General features: G+C 39.2%; 1 protein-coding gene across 5 annotated transcripts in view; it reads left to right on the top strand.

The window, feature by feature from the left end:
• The window catches only part of ARHGAP15 (Rho GTPase activating protein 15), a 469,173-nt gene that overhangs the window by 17,290 nt on the left and 435,082 nt on the right, over positions 1-16,801 (top strand). For 4 of the 5 annotated variants that reach the window (XM_030580810.1, XM_030580811.1, XM_030580807.1 and 1 more), the window contains exon 2: positions 14,071-14,250. In XM_030580810.1, coding sequence (XP_030436670.1) covers positions 14,086-14,250 — 165 coding nt within the window. In that variant the 5' untranslated portion in view covers positions 14,071-14,085. Of the gene's footprint in view, positions 1-8,808; positions 8,864-11,444; positions 11,519-14,070; positions 14,251-16,801 lie in introns of those variants that run through there. The other variant, XM_030580808.1, reaches the window with a different exon arrangement.

Below are 16,801 nucleotides of genomic sequence, written 5' to 3'. Positions count from 1 at the left end.
TATATACGCTGGTTAGAATTTCATAATTTTATTTCTGTATTGATAGAGGGTTTTTCTTTCCCTTTGCTATGCATAGCTGGGAATATAGTTGTCCTGTAGTAGCTCAAACGCTATTGCCCAAGTTGATAGGAACACAGTGATAGGAACACATTGATCAGTTTTTCTCTAGCTCTATCTGGTCTAGCATTAAACTAATTGGATCAATGTGATCCTAGCTCTGCTGCTGACAGCAATTGTTACTGTCACTAGCATAATGGACAAACAATTTCTAGTTTGTTGAACATCAGCTGATATTTTTCCAGCTGTTTTTGGCACTGAAAGAGAGTCAATATTCAACATATCTGGAGTATACTTTATGTAGTTTACTCAACCTAATAATGGAAATCACCTTGGTTATGAGTCAATTATATTAAGGTAAGACGTTAAATATGTTGCAAACAGGAAGGACTGTAAGTAGCAGTTTGCATGGGGAGGGTTCTTCTTTTGCAATAGTTCATATTCACGTGGATTCTTTCTATTGCTTGTTATGTTTTCGTAACCTAGATAAGCCACAAAAGTAACGTAACCCATATAGTATACTTTGAGCTTTGGGTTCTGTTTAAAAAACTGAAATATTAAGACCACACATCCCATAGGCCATTTTCAGTAAATGAGGGGAAAAGTAAAGCCTCAATGATTGTGTCACATACCATGTTTTTGGACATTAGAAAAACTGTAAAACATCTAATGCTTTAAAATAACTCTCATATGTTTATAATTCAGAATCAAGTGACATATGTGCACTTATTTATGCAGTAGTCACTTATAGACATTAAAATGCTCTCTGACCCTATACTCTATAATGTTTCCTTTGTGCTATAAACTAATCCTCTCCCCACTAAGCAAGTGTTATGCACGGGGATTGGTGGGGAGGGAAATGGAATCTTCACTTGCCAGGTCACAGAATGTTAGAAAAGAGCCTGAAGTCAATAAAAGAAAGTTTGTGGGGTTGAGCATTAGATCTGATTAATTATTGGACTATTTGCTCATCACTGGGTCTACCACTGCTTGCTTGGTCCCTCAAACATTTCCCATGATATTGTGGAAGAAGCATTATAGAGCACAGCTCTGTGGAAGGCACAGCATAGACCAGGGGTCGGCAACCTTTCAGAACTGCTGTGCCAAGTCTTCATTTATTCACACTAATTTAAAGTTTTGCGTGCCAGTAATACATTTTAACATTTTTAGAAGGGCTCATTCTATAAGTCTATAATATATAACTAAACTATCGTTGTATGTAAAGTAAATAAGGTTTTTAAAATGTTTCAGAAGCTTCATTTAAAATTAAATTAAAATGCAGAGCCCCTAAGACTGGTGGCCAGGATCCGGGCAGCATGAGTGCCACTGAAAATCACCTCATGTGCCACCTTCGGCACGCATGCCATAAATTGCCTACCCCTGGCATAGACTCTTCCTCGAGAGTTTGTCTTTCTGAGTATGTCTACACTGCAGCTGGGAGCATGCTTTCCAGCCAGGGTACACAGAGCTGCTCTCTTTCTGCTCAAGGTAGCACGTTAACACTAGCAATGTGGACATTATGGCATGGGTGGCCGCTCGAGCTAGCCATGTGAGCTTGAATCCAAGGATCACGTTGGCTTAGACTTGAGAGATTAATCCAAGCTGCTGCCTTGCCGAAATGTCCACATTGCTATTTTTAGCATGCTAGCTGGAGCAGATCTAGCATGACTCTGTGTAGCTGGGCTGGTAAGCAGGTTTCCAACTGCAGTGTAGAAATAGACTCTGTGGCTTGCTCCCCTGATTCCCCTTCTTTTAGGGACCTATGCACACATACATAGCTGGGAGGCAGGCTTTAGAGTTTTGTAGCTGGGACTGCAGTCATAATACAGGTAAGACTCCAGAGTAGCACAAAGCTGCCCTAATGCAGGACAAGGTCTGGGCTTTAGTCCTCTATTTACACCTAGCAAGGGCAGCTATCACCAACCATCCTATTATAGGACTACTGTTCACATCTCTCACACTGTCCACAGTGTACCCGCTCTATTTCTCTTCCTTCACATCTCCTTTCACCTTATCTGGAGACAACCTGAACTATGGCTTTTGTAAATACACAGCTTTTACTGAATTTTCATATTTTTATCAAAACATGTAACACGAATAAAAGAGGTGGGCACATGCCACCTACCTATCTTTGTCTAAATGTAAAGCAAAGAAGGACAGCAACAAAGCAGTCATTTTGTTTATTGTTCTTTTGTCTTAATATTTTGGCCTCTTAAGATACTGTAAATGAACCACTAAAACAAATAGCTGAATAACAAGCTACAACCAAACTATTCCGGGCAACAAACCACACCTAACATATTTTTAATACAATTGTTACCACACAGGAAATCACTGAATTGAAGAATAACAGTTTGCAAGTTATATTGCTGTGTACATTTTAAAATATAAAGTATGTTCGCACCTACTCTGTGGAACCATAGAAAAGGCGTGGATGTAAGCTATATTCCAGATTGGTGCTGCAAGCCTCAAGTATGCAGGATGAAATATTGTGCTTCTCTTAAACTTTAGTACATATACATAGAATTGTAGATGGTGGTAGAGTTGGAAGTAGAAAAGAAGCAGACCAAAATCTTACTCAAAATACTATACAAAATACTATATAAATAGATATATACACATATGACATTGCCATCTTTGTCTTCGTAGCCTTGTGGAGGAATGGATGGTTTGTTGGTTTTTCTCTCAAGAAATGTGGTTAGTCAGTGCTTAAGTCTGATCTAACTTCACCCCATTTTTCTGCTATTGTAATTCCATTGACTTAGGTGGATTCAGTGGTGAGATCAGAATCAAGAAAAGAGTACTTGACGTCTGTAGTCATAATGTATTTTGAACAGATTATAAAGAAACTGTTAAATTGCAACAGAATCCCATAAGAGCTATAATGTTCTTACTCCAAGTGTGAACCATTAAGGATTTTTCCTGTACTTTGTTATCATTATTGAAAATTTGAATATTTACTTGCCTTCGTCTAACTAGTCTTCATCCTGAAAATAATATATAATGTTTAAAAACTGCAAGAGAGAGAAAGAATGAAAGAAGTTGAAAATAGCCGCCTTATATACTAGATCATTTCAGAACCCCACAGAATACAGGATTTGGTAGTTTGGGATCTTAAGTCTGCTTAAGGATAGTGTGGTATGAAAACATTTTATTATTTGTATTACAGTAGTGACTATGGGCCACCAGTCAGGACTGGGGCCTCACTGTGCTAGGAACTGTGTAAATATATTCTAAAACATGGTCCCTGCCATATTCTGCATGGATTTGTTCTTGGCCCAATGCTGTTCAATATCTTTAAGCATAATCTGGAAGAAAATATAAAATTATTGCTTTTAAAAGTTGCAGATGATTCACATTGATGGAGTAGTAAATAACTATGGGAATAGATCAATTATACAGATCCAGCTGTATTGCTTAGCAGGCTGGGCTCATTTGAACAAGATATACTTTAATATAGTTACATTTCAATATGGCTAAATGTCAGTCACACTTATGAGATGGGAGACAGTTCTGTAGAATGCACTGGCACAGAAAAGGGCTACCCGTTGAATATGAATTCCCAGTGTGATACTGTAACAAAAAGGGCAAATGTGATTCTTGTATAAGCAGGGGAGAATATCAAGAGGAGTCAGGAGGTAATATTATATCTGTATGTACCAACAGGGAGACCATTACTGGAATGTTCTGTCCAGTTGTGATGTCAAAACTTCAAAAAGGATGCTGACAAATTAGAAAGAGGTCAGAAAAGAACTACAATGATGTTTCAAGGTCTGGAAAAGATAATGAGAGACTAAAGAATCTCAATCTATATAGTTTATCCAAGAGAAAGTCAAGAGGTCACTTGATCATGATCTACAAATATCTATATGGAAAAAAAGATGGGTGATAGATGGCTCTTTAATCTGACATAAAAAGACATAAAGAGATCCAATTGTTGGAAGCTGAAGAAAGACCAATTAAAACTAGAAAGAAGGCATATATTTCAACAGTGGGGGTCATTAATTGTTGGAACAAATTGTGAGTTTATAATAAAAAAGGGAAAAACAAGACAAACTCTAGATTATTACTTTCTCTAGTTTTCCCAGTGCATCCTGTCAGCTCATTATCATCTTAGATAGTAAGCTCCTTAGGGCAAGAACTATATTTATCTGTGTCTTTGTAAGAGATTTATGACTAGTTTCTGAATGCTTTAATGAATTTGTCTCCACCTGTAGCAGACTATAAAAAAAAAAAACTTGACTGCAGATTTGCATAAACAAGGTGCTAGAGTGGTTGCTGTTTTCTGATTTTACTACTTTTTTGTTTTAATTTTAAAGGGTTTTTATGCAGGTTATTTTTCTTTGGTCTGACCTGGGCTTCGTATTAGGTGGAATATGTTATTGCCTGTTGGTTAACCTAACTTTAAAAGGAATGAAAGAAGACAGAGTCCTTCAAGTGACGAGTAAAGAAGACAGTCTTATGAGGGGGCTTGATGCTGATTTTCTTTGCTCACAATTTTGGAAAAAAACTGTTCGGCAAAGAAGATATGATAATCCGTAACCTGGTGTATCCAGGGAGGAGCCAGACGATACTACAGACAACATTTTCAAAAGGGCCTAAACGACTTATGAACCTATGTTCCATTGAAAGTGATTGGATCTTAGGCTCTTAGTCACTATGGTAATTTTACCGTATGTCTATCTGGAGTGAAGGTACTTTGTTGGCAAAATTTTTGTCATTCAGCATGTTAAAAAACATAGCCAGAACAACAAAAGCTTTACTGACAAAAAGCGCCAGTGTGAACAGTGCTTTGTCAGCAGGAGCACTCTCCTGCTGACAAAGCTGCTGCTGCTCATTGGGGGTGGAAGCTTTTTGTTGGTGGGAGAGCTCTCTCCCGCCAACAAACTGCAGCTACACTGCGTGCCTTTTAGTGGCATGACAGTAGCGGCACAACTGTGTCAGTAAAAGCTGGGTAGTGTGGACAAGTCTAAGTTATGGCAAGCTGCCTATGGATTGCAGTGCTTCCCAGTGTCTCTTCAGAGCTGCCTTGTAACCTAGCAACATTTGCTTCTCACACCCACAGACTCTCCTTACTCCTGAGCTTGTGAGGGAGTCCCCAGAAGAGAGAGTTATGGCTGTCTTCCACTAAGCTTGTGCTGGAGGAATCCTCCCTTGGATGGATAGGGTGCCTTTACAGCACTCTGGACCTTTTCTTTGTCATATAGGGGTTAGCACAAGGATGAGAATCTCACCCAGAAGCACTGTGTAGAATAGCTCTTGATCTTAGTTCCTGATCTGCTGTGGCTGAGGGTACTTCTTCACTACCGGCTGTATCGGCAGATAGCAATCGATTTCTCGGGATCGATATATCGCGTCTCATCTAGACGTGATATATCGATCCCCGAACGAGCTCCTGTCGACTCCAGAACTCCACCAATGTGAACGGCAGTAGCGGAGTCGACAGGGGGAGATACGGACATCGATCCCGCACCGTGAAGATGGTAGGTAACTCAATCTAAGATACTTCGACTTCAGCTATGCTATTCACATAGCTGAAGTTACGTATCTTAGATCGATTTCCCCCCCCCAGTGTAGACTAGCCCTGAGATGTGCTCAGCATGACTCAGGGGGAGGGCTTAAATGCTGCTCTAAATTAAACTGGCCACAAATGATCCCAGGCCACAATGGCATTCCTTTGCCTCTGCACTAGGAAAACAAGAATTCCGTTTTGAAAAAAGTCTGAAGTTTTAAAACTTATTTCCCTTCCTCATTGTAACAAAAATCATACCTTTCAGAATTTTGTTTTTTTAAAGTCATGCTCCTGATGTTAGGACACTCACCTGGGATGGGGTTAAGGCCCTGTTCTGAATCAGACAAAGCAAAGACCTGGTTTTCTATATCCCAGATGAGTGCTATGACCCCTGGGCTACTGGCTGTTCCGGGGGTGACCAGATAGCAAGTGTAAAAAGTCAGGATAGGGTGGAGGGTAATAGGAGACTATATAAGAAAAAGCCCCCAAAATCGGGACTGTCCCTATAAAATCAGGACATCTGGTTATCCTAGCTCTCTTTCCCTGGTTTTGGTCAGAAATTCCAACTTAGACCTGAGAAACAGAACAGATGTGTGTCTGTGAAAAGCTTTGGTTTAAACAAATTGGCATTTTCTGACCAAAATACCCAAAGTTGTGTTTTATAAGATACATTGGTGTAAGGACAGTTTTGGCTGCCAGCATGGCACACAACGTCCCTAAGACAGCTGAGAATTGGGGCCATAATATTTTTACATTGCCTCTGCAATTGGTGTGATTCAAATATATTTGTCTTGCTCTAAATATTTGTGAGTGTATCCATGTATTTCCACAGTGACTTCAGGACAGAAATAATTGCTGTTACGGGATAATTGGGCAGAGGTGATGCATGGGTGGTGGGGGGCATTCAGGATCATGTGCCCCTCCTTTTTTCTGTCAGCATTTATATTTTGATTTTGATTTCTTTTGTGGACAGGGGGTTCAAAATATGTGGTAGACCCCGCGATGAGCAAATAGTCCAATAATTAAGCAGATCTACTATGTGCTCCCCCACTGCCAATAGTTACATGTCATTTCTGTAATTGGGCCACCAATACCGTCTGCTCTCTCAACATGTTGCTACGTGAGCTGTCACCTTCCAGGATGGAAAATATCCACCAGAGTTGGGCTCCACTCCTTGGTTTTGGGGGGACGGGGCAAGTGATTACAGGGAACAGGAGAGGCCATATGAGCCCTGTTCCCCAGCAAGCCTCTGACCTTCAAACAGATGTCATTAATATGGCTTCCCTATGACTTGCTGTTTCTGTCCATCTCTTGAGTTCTCTAGCTGAGATTCAATTTGTGCGGCTGAAGAAGGTCATGTTTGGGTAGTCATGACAGAACAAGCTGATAAGGGAGCCTAGCCAAAGTGAAAGAAGGAGGGGAGGGCAGGTGAGAGGTACTCTAGACAGTGAAAAAGTAACTGGATATGTGCCTCCTATCCCTTCAGTCATTTAATTTATATTTGGTTTCTCTCTCTTATTCACTCATTGTAAGCTCCAAGGAGCAGAGAGTGTCATCCTATGTGTTTTCTCAGCACCCAGCATGCTTTGAGTCCTACTTTAATGCAAATAATATTAACAGTAATCTTGTACAGCATGGAGGACACTGAGAGCACAAAACTGAAAATAACCAGCAAAAATTTCAGAACAGGTCTATGAATCAACGTCCTTCTCCTTTTTCTAGAATAGATAACTCTGAGCCATTGAGGTATGTGTTTTGTTTTGCTTTTTCTGTGGAGTTGACTAGGGCTGGCAGGATTTTGTAATTCTCATTTCCTGTACGAATAGCACCTTCAACTTCTATAGTTTGTTTTTTGTCTCAGTCACAGGCTTTGGTGGCTTTTTTTTTTTTGGTTGGTTTAATGGTTAATGTGGGATAATGAAAGAAGTGTTTGACCTTTTTAGTTCTGTAATACTTGGTTAAGGTAATATTAACTGTTGATGTACAATATCCCATTAACCCTGGAAACAGAGTAGCAGATGAAGCTCTGAACCTGTGAAAATTGTGACAAGGTCCATTTTTTTTCCCCTTGCAATGTCTCCATTTTCTTATGTTTGGCATTTTCATGGCCGTTATTCATTATCCTTTCTATTTACAGAAGTAGTCTGGGGCAATTAGACTTAATAGAGGTGCAAAAATCACAAGGAGGAAAGAAGAGAAAAGTGAGCTGGAAGGAAACTAACATTAAAAGGTTATTTTGGTAACTGACACTTACAATTAGAGTGCAAGATAATTGTCATCTTGTCATGAAAAATAAACACAAATGGCAATGTTCCTTGAGTTACCACAGCCACAAATTTTTTCCAGTGGGAGAAATGACTTACAATACCACAACTCGCTGCATATTCTTGCTATGAGATAATGATGAATTTGTGTCGGCACTGTATAGTCTGTTGCCATGTGATCAAATAAAATGCACCCAAACCCAAAGTTTAGAAATTATGCTATCCTCCCCTCAGAATCATCTTTCTGCTTTGTGGTAAGGTTGTGGCCTGACTTTATGGAATCAATGCAAGTAGTTATAAATATATGAAAACTCCTACAAATTAAAAGTACCTGCACAGCACCATATAACTAAGAAAACATTGTGGTATTGTGTACTGCTCTGTAGAAAAATGCATAAGTGGATTAACTCAGGTAGACCCTTGTGCCTGAGCAGAGCCCCAGTGGCAGTCTTCCTGAGGCATAAACACAGTTAAACCAATTTAATGATGGTAATGGGTAGAGCTGGTCAAAAAAAAAGTGCATGAAAAATTTAAATGTTTAAAATTAAATTAATTAAAGATAAATATTTTTGTTTTATGTCAGTGGGGAAAAAACCCACTTTCTCTCACTTCTCTCCATCCTTTTTCCCATTGCTGGAGATTGAAAGAATGAAAGTGGAAGTTTTCCAACCACAAGAAAATGAGAATTTATGCCAAATGCATAATTTTGAATTTTCAACAGACGGGGAATTTCCAAGAAATCAAAAGGTTTTGTGTGTTGTTTCAACTGAAACACCATCTTTGGATAATTTTTTGTTTGGTTAAAAGTGTTTGTGTTTGGTTGAATAGTGGGGCCCTTTATGGGGCCCTTTGGTCTGACTTTGTGGGACAGCAGGCAGAACTGAGGACAAAAAATTGATTTCTCTGTACACCTTTTGTGTTCCAGAGGGTCCTTCTAAAATTGCGTTGCCTGGACCAACCAACTCCTGAGTGGCTGTGAGAACCTCTGTTTCTGGATGAGCTCAGCAACATGCCTATCTGATGCTTTTAAGTGTGCACAGCTTTGGTTATGAAATTACCTGTGTTTGTTTTCCACCTGGAGTTCCAAAGATAGATTTTTACCTCTGCAGTCCCCGAGTACATGTTCAGAAGTTAGGGTTGGTAAAATGCAGCCTCTGCCAAGTGTAATGCCTGTCACGTGCAGGTACAGAAAGTTTCCCTTGCCCATTGCTGCAGCTCCTTCAGGTATTCAGCAGGGCTCTGGGAATGCCTTGGGGTTTGGGCTGCTGTGTTTTGAAGCTGGTTCTCCCACATCCTGGGAAAGTGCTCTTGTGATGGGGAGAGGCACCTCATTTTTTTTAATTTCATTTTTATTTTTGTGTGTGTGAAAAGGATTGGTCTGATGTATGCACCTAATTCCAGCAGAAGTTTAATCCCTATGAATCACAAGTGCAGACAGGTACCTGGCTTTTGTGGTTCCCATTCTTAGCACCTAACAGTCCCCATAGATTGTATAGGATCCTGAGCCTGCTGAATGGGCAGCCAGGCATCCTCTCTGCTCCGCTTCTTTGGGGGCTGTCTGTTCCTGCAGCCATTCCCAGATATGTAGATGGAACTGCAGAGAGGTGGCTGTGATGGAAGTCAGCACCCAAGCAGGGAAGATGAGGGACTGTGGATAAAGAAAACCAGGGACTGGTGGGGCAGGCAACTGTTGTGTTGGGAGTGAGGGAGGGAAAGAAGCTACCGGAAGGAACTAAAAAGGAGCAGGAGCTAAGGAAGGAGCAAGAAATATGAAAACAGGGTATGGAGAGTGATAGGATAAATAGAAGAACTGGGTGATGCAACCCGTAGCAACCTCCTCCATCCTCCAGTTTCTTTCTTGTCCAGCAATGCTCCCCACAACAGTCCTGTAGCTGCCCCTAACTCCCTCCATGCTGCTTCTGGCTCCCCATAAGTCCTTAGCCGTCTCTGGAGAGATTTGGGCAATAAGGTCTTGCCTCTCTATGCCTGTTCCCATTGCTCTAGTGAATGCTGTAAGGTAAATTCAGACTCAATTCAACACCTTTCACCAGCACTAAATCCATGCAGAGTCTTCAAATGTGATATTTATTTGTAAATATGCAAATTAATTAATTAAACTATTAGCATAAAATGCCCCACTTAGGTTTGGACATTATCTTGCCAGCCTTAGAAAATGAGGCCTCAACTTGATCTTAGGCATTACTGGTAACTCTTGCTAAGTCTAGATGCATCCAAACAAAGATGTGAGTTTCCCTTAGCCTTTGCAATCTTCTCTTTCCTGGTTCCAAAGAAGAGAACTGCTACAGAATTCATGTATAAAAGGGGGCAGGGACCTTTACACTGTGCATGTAGGTAATATAAAGTGAGTAATCTACTGGCATACAAAAATAAGTAGTATTGTTTGAAAATTTACAAGCATAATAAAATTGTTATGCATTGCAAAAGTCTTCCTGACTGCAGCCCTTTAGAGTTGCAATTGCAGTAGAGTACTTGGTTTCCTTGAGATTCTGCAAGTTCTCACTATGCTGTAAAGGTACTTTTTTTTTTTTTTTTAAAGGTATTATTTGACATCTTTTCTGTGGTGCTGATTACTGTATCTCAGTCCCTCACAAACATTACTGAATGACATCTCTCTGACACAGCAGAGTATTATTATTTCAATTTTACAAGGGGGAACTGAGACACAAGGAAGCAAAGGCCAAAATCCTTAACTTTGTGCATCTCAAAGTGTTTGTGCTCCAACCTTATACACCTGATCTGATTTTCTCATAGTCTGTAGCATTTTTATAGCAGTTTGTGTCCAAATAACATATTATCTGATTAGTCCTCCCAACACCTGTGATGTATGTGAGTATGGGTATTCCCATTTTGCAGATGGATGCATGTAGATGGAAGGCCAGTGACTTGTCCAAGATCAGACAATTACTTAGTCATTCAGGCACCAGAAACTAGATCCACAAAGGAAACTAAGGCTTAGTGTTACAAAGGCTAACTTTAGGCATTCTGTCATCTTGTGGAATCCAAAGCCCCGAATCAGGTGTTCAGGGTCCTATACAATGTATGGGAACAGTTAGGTGCTAGGAATGGGAACCACAGAAGCCAAGTACCAGTATCCACTTGGGATTCATAGGTGTGAAATCTCTGCTGGAGGTAGGTGCATACATCAGACCATTCCTTTTCTCTGAATAAATAAGAGGTGCCCCTAATAGCAAGAGAACTTGCCCAGAATAGGGGAGGACCTGGTTCAAAACCTCATTGTACCTGAGAGGAGTAGAAATTGAACTCAGATTCATGTGCCCTAGATGAGTGCACTATCTACTTGGCTCCAGGGTTGTGGTAGTAGGGGGCCACTGTGACTCTCAGCTTTACCTGTTAAAGCTGTTCCGCTTTGCATAAAATATTCATGGGGTCAAAAAGCAACCAAGAATGATTCTCTAGCTCAGTAGTTAGTGCACTCCCCTGGGATGGGGGACAGTCAGGTTCTAGTCCCTACTGTATTGAATATTTAATTATTTATACAAAGTAACATTCAACTGCCTTAATTACAAGACAACCCGAACTCTTCCTGCAATCCTCTCCTTCATTCTCTAAACTCATTACAACCTCTGTAGGGGTCCTACAGACAAGAGCCTCATTTCCTTCACCACCCTGATTAATTCACTGAACATCACTTGCACTGAATGAGGTAGGGGTCCTCTGGAAAAAATAACATGATCATATAATTAAAGCTTGTATCATAATGAATATGCAGAAAAGGGCTGAATTAAGGTTGCAGAGGCAACCTCCAACCTGGCATTTCCTAGGTTGTGAATGCTTGACTTTGCAATCTGAATAATATTTTTGACATAGTTTTTGTATGTAACTTCCTATATCTTTTTAAAGAAAAAACTAATTCTACTATATGCAACTATACCAACTTCCATGATGCATCAAGATCTACATTTGAACCCTGGGTCTTCACCACTGAAACAGACTTTTTACCACTTGAACTAACAGACTAGCTGTCATGAGGAGATGGCTTTTAGGCTCTGTGGACAAGCCCCTTAAGAAGGGTACTTAACAAACTGTTCTTCTGTCATCTTCAAGTGCTCTGTGTTCTGTAATATCTACATACTGTTTGTTAACCCCTTCTTCCAACTTTGTGTCCCCTTGTTCCTCCCATGCTCTGTCTCTCTCCAGGGGTTTTGTATCTGTTTCCCCATACCTATGCTTTCTCCCATGTTGCTGTGCCCCCCACTGTTCTGTGAGCCATTGTAACCCCTCCTCTGTGTTCTGCATCCCCCAGATCATCTGCTTTGTCTGTGTCTTATAGAAGGTTCAGCTCTCTGTGGAATTCTTTAGTGAGGCATGTGGGCAGGGCATAGGTGCAGACCTTTAGAAGTGTAGCCTTATGATTAGTTTGGGTGCAAAATGCACTTGTTACTAATAGCAGGTTCCTCATGCACTGCAATTAAGGAACCCATGCCAAATAAAGCATTAGACAGTTTATCACAAGATGTATATTGCAAAATCTTCTGACCCAAGGTTACCAACTAATGCTAACTTTTATTAGGCCTAATGTGGCCTTATGCTCACTATTATTACCACTAGGCCTCAAGGTAAATACTAGATTTTAGGCTTACTGCAAAGTCCATTTTAAAATTATCTTTTTTCCTTTGCTTATTCCTACCTGTATTATAGTTTTAGTTTCATTTTCACTAATTTAGCAAGATATAAATGGTTATTTACCTGATCGTCTGAGCTCAAGTTATAGGTCAAAGGTCAACAGAAGCTTCAGGGTTTTTGGGGGTGCTGTCAGAAAAAGCTTTGTGTCCTGAAAACACAGGCAGGAATTGGTGACTTTCAGACAAATCCCCATGACTTTACATGTCCCTGGCCCCAAAGTAATCTATCTGTCAGATTTCAAAGAACTACTGCACACGGTGGTGGTGGTGGAGCTATTTAAAAAAAAAATCGTCAATGAAAAGTATTAAGCAACTAAATATGTGGATTGCTAGCATCCCCTACTTCTGCTCCCCTAGTATAACATATCACTTCACCCAATTTTGAAAATATACAACTTGTGGGTGGAAATACAGCAAGTGTTTAATGGGACACAGTATGCTAAAGTTTAGCACAGGAAATGCAAAGTGTCTAACTGATGGAAAATGTATGGGGAATTTAGGCATAATATAATGGCTACAGTTCCATTGTGACCAGGACACTAAATTTAGTACCCATTCTATTGGCAGATCTGTGGGAATTTTTTCATAACTGCAAGGCCAGAACGGACCATTCTGATCACCTAGGATGAATGTCCGCCTGCATCACCAGAGAGCTTCCCCAGAATATTTCTAGAGCATAGTTTTTAGAAGAACATCCAGTCTTGATTTTTAATTTTAAATAACAAGAATCCAGAACCATGGCTTTGTATTTCATTCAAAAGATGTCCCCTCCATACTCACAGTGCTCCTTGGCATCATAGAGGTGCACATGTAAATTATTTATACCACATCATTAGTACTACTTCCTGCAGGACTTGTGCATTCCATATAGGTTTCCCACCAAAGTACTAACCAGGCCTGACCCTCCTTCATGTGTGGGATATGATGTGCTCAGGCTATAGATGAAATGATTGAAGGTAAGAAAGGTTCAATGGATCTATGCTTAAGACCATGCTAACAGGGCTCCAGCATAGTTTTCTAATAAGCCTGTAACATGGATTTTAGTGAAGAAGTCACTCAGGGTAATTACTTTCAAACTATGTCACTTTCCTTCATATGGTCTAAAAATGTATAGTGTGAACAGGGCCAAAGACAAAGTTTGACGGCTGCCAGTTGGATGTGATCGAAGGTTACGGAGAGATTACACCATAGAGGAGAATGGCATTTGAGATAAGGATAATCTTTTACATAAACTTAATTCTTCCAAGAGACAAGATGAGTGAGGTAATATCTTTTATTGGATGAACTTCTTGAAGTTAGTCCAATAATATATTACCTCACTCGCCTTGTCTCTCTAATATCCTGGAACTGACATGGCTACAGCAACACTTCATTAACTCTTCCAAGTCAGTTTGGATGTGTGAGTGATTAGTACAGTAATCAGCTGTTGGTTACCCCAGTGTTCAAAGATCACCATGATTTCCTGAACTGGTTCAGCCTGTGTCTGCTACTGACTGCAGTGAAATACAATATGCACTGATATGTTTCTAGAGCACATGTATCAAGAATAACTTCACTGTTCTGTGTTTTTCAGGACAACACAGTAACCATGCAAGGACTTCCGGCTTCCGATACCTCCTCTGAAAAACTGAATCCCAGCCACCAAAATATAGGAGCTGTTCAAATGAGGATCAAAAATGCCAACAGCCACCATGACAGGCATAGCCAAAGTAAATCAATGATCCTTTCTGAGAATGTGAAGGTCAAAGAACCTGTAAGTAAAATTCCACAAGTGTTTCCTGGTATGATTTTTTGTAAAACCAAATTATCTTCAGGCTTATTAATTCTTTTAGAAACCCTTGCAAGTAGGAACCCATACAGGCAGTAAGAAATGTCACTTTTCTAATAATATCAGCAGTTATTAAAGTAAAACTGTTTAATCCAAAGATATATTATGGATTTGGTGCTAGCACCTTTAATGACAGGATCTCCCACTCTCATGCTTCAGTGTAATTAAAAAATGAAGCTGTGCAGGTGTATCATGCTTACATTTCCTAACATTTTTTTATCACTTCTAAAAGCCAGAGGCTAAAACCAAACAAAAGGAGTAAAACAGACATTAAAACTCTTTGAATAAAGGGAAACTTTGCAACCGACACACCTAAAATAGTCTTACTGTGGGAATTACTGTTTTGCAGAGCTCTGATACTGAGCTTATGTTAATATGTTAACTGTGAACAGAGTTGAGTCATTTTTATCCATTAAAATGATTTAAAATAAGATAGTTAGTGATGAACTTTATTGCCAGTTATGTCCCTGCCCCTGTACTCATTCTGAGCTACTAAACAGACTGATTGGTATGAGTCTCCCCTGGTTAATTTTCTTCTGTAATGGTGGCAACTTGCAGCTGAGGCCATATGATACAAAATTATTTATGCAATGTTAGCTACTTTTTTGGATTCCAGATCCATTTTATTCTCAGTGAATGCGAACGAGTTAGGTTAGCTGGGGACAGACCCCCAAGACTCAGTCAGTCTTCACAGTCATTCATTGCTGTTCTGTTAGAGAGCTGAATATTTCATAGAAATCCATTATACTAACTGAGTTATTAAATGGAATAAGCTTGCTATAGAAATTGTATTTTTCAGGCATTATTCATTCTTATTTCAAAGGCAAAATTAACCCCAAACACTTTCATCAAGGTAGTTTGAAAAGTATGATTTTAATCGTCCTTTTTATTTATTTACTTACTCACTTACATGAATTTAGCTCAGGGAAGCAAATCATTATAGTTCTGTATTGAAAACATTGCTTTAGATCATGGCAACTGATAAGAGATTCATTTCTGTATGTTTACTTTCCAATTTAAAAGTATCATTTGCCTCAGACACACTGCACATATTGCTTTGTTTTTATCCTAAGTGAAATGTTCCTCAGTTATGAACTTGAAACAGTGTTTACAGAAATTTATTGGAAATACTATAATGCATTATCAGTAAGAACTGTACCTTTGAAAAAGTTTTAAAGTTAAGTATATTTAATGATGCCTAACATATTTTATTGGCTGTGTTTAACAAACGGCACTAGGCTGCAGTTGTTTTTGACAAGCATGAAAACATCACAGCATGAGACTGCAAAAGGAATTATGTAGAGAAATTACAAGTGATCCATCTCTCAATGAATTATCCACCTCAATAGCCTGCAGAACTCAGCTACCAATTAACACCTACTTTATTACATGTTGGGATGTACTTAATAACTTTCATGTGTTTATGCACTATTACCTTGACTGATGCCTCTTGTACAATTAGGCATAATTGGCATATCAATATGCAAAAGTTAAAAGGATTAACCCTCTTAAAACTAATGAGCATTTCTGTATCCAGCTGCTAAATGAGACAAAATTAGCATTTTTCACTTTTGGGCAGGATTTTATCATGCAGTTTCTCATTGTTGATATTACCTTGTTACATAACTTTAGTTTTGGGGGTAGTATGCTGGACTGTTACAGAGCAAGGGTTCTAAAAAGTTTAATTAGACATAAATATTCACCGCTGCATTCCCATAACCATAGCAGGTAGAATGTATGTTCATTAGTACAGAGCTGAAAAATTGCTTTGTGTTGCATTTGTTTAGTAGCTAATTATAAGAAGTGGTATTTTGCTCAGTATATGTCATTTTACCAAGCAAACTTGGCTCCAATATCATAGAAAAGAAAACGTTCCATGCTGCTGATTTCCTTTCTGTTTCAGTTCTTTTTCATCTTTTTGCCACACAGAATTTTCTGACTAGACATTGACATACTGAAAAGTATTTTGGCATATTTACTCATATAAGCCTGTTAAAGTTGTTTGCTAAAGCCAAACTAAACCCACAATTCGTAAACAAGAATTCAAACATATTGAAATATATTCTTAAAGTGTAGTGTTATTTTAATGTAAAAGATTTACCAAAATATCTGTTTCACTTTCATGTTGACATATCAGATCCTCTATGCCTGATTAGTAAAGGATTTTGAAGGAGGGCATGAAAGGGAGAAGATATAACTTTGTCTGTGAAGTGCCTTGAAAAAGTGAAGAGTTCTTTATTATGGTTGTTTTGAGTAATGTATTCTTGTTTTGTAGTTTTTGGGCACTTAAGTAAACAACCTTCAGTTTTGCATCCAAAGGAGTATAGATCAGAGCTTAACGATACAGATATCAACATATCAACTGGATCTTATTGCACTGTGTTGCAGGGCAAAAAAGGACTTATGCTGTTTTATATCAGTTGAGAATCTGACTCTCTGTTAAGATACTTGGTTTGTGTGTGTGGGTGTGTATGTC

The sequence above is a fragment of the Gopherus evgoodei genome, chromosome 11 (genome assembly GCF_007399415.2).
Source record: "Gopherus evgoodei ecotype Sinaloan lineage chromosome 11, rGopEvg1_v1.p, whole genome shotgun sequence".
Taxonomy (NCBI): Eukaryota; Metazoa; Chordata; order Testudines; family Testudinidae; genus Gopherus; species Gopherus evgoodei.
Note: the sequence above shows the minus strand (reverse complement) of the source record. Positions and strands in the feature narration are given on the sequence as shown.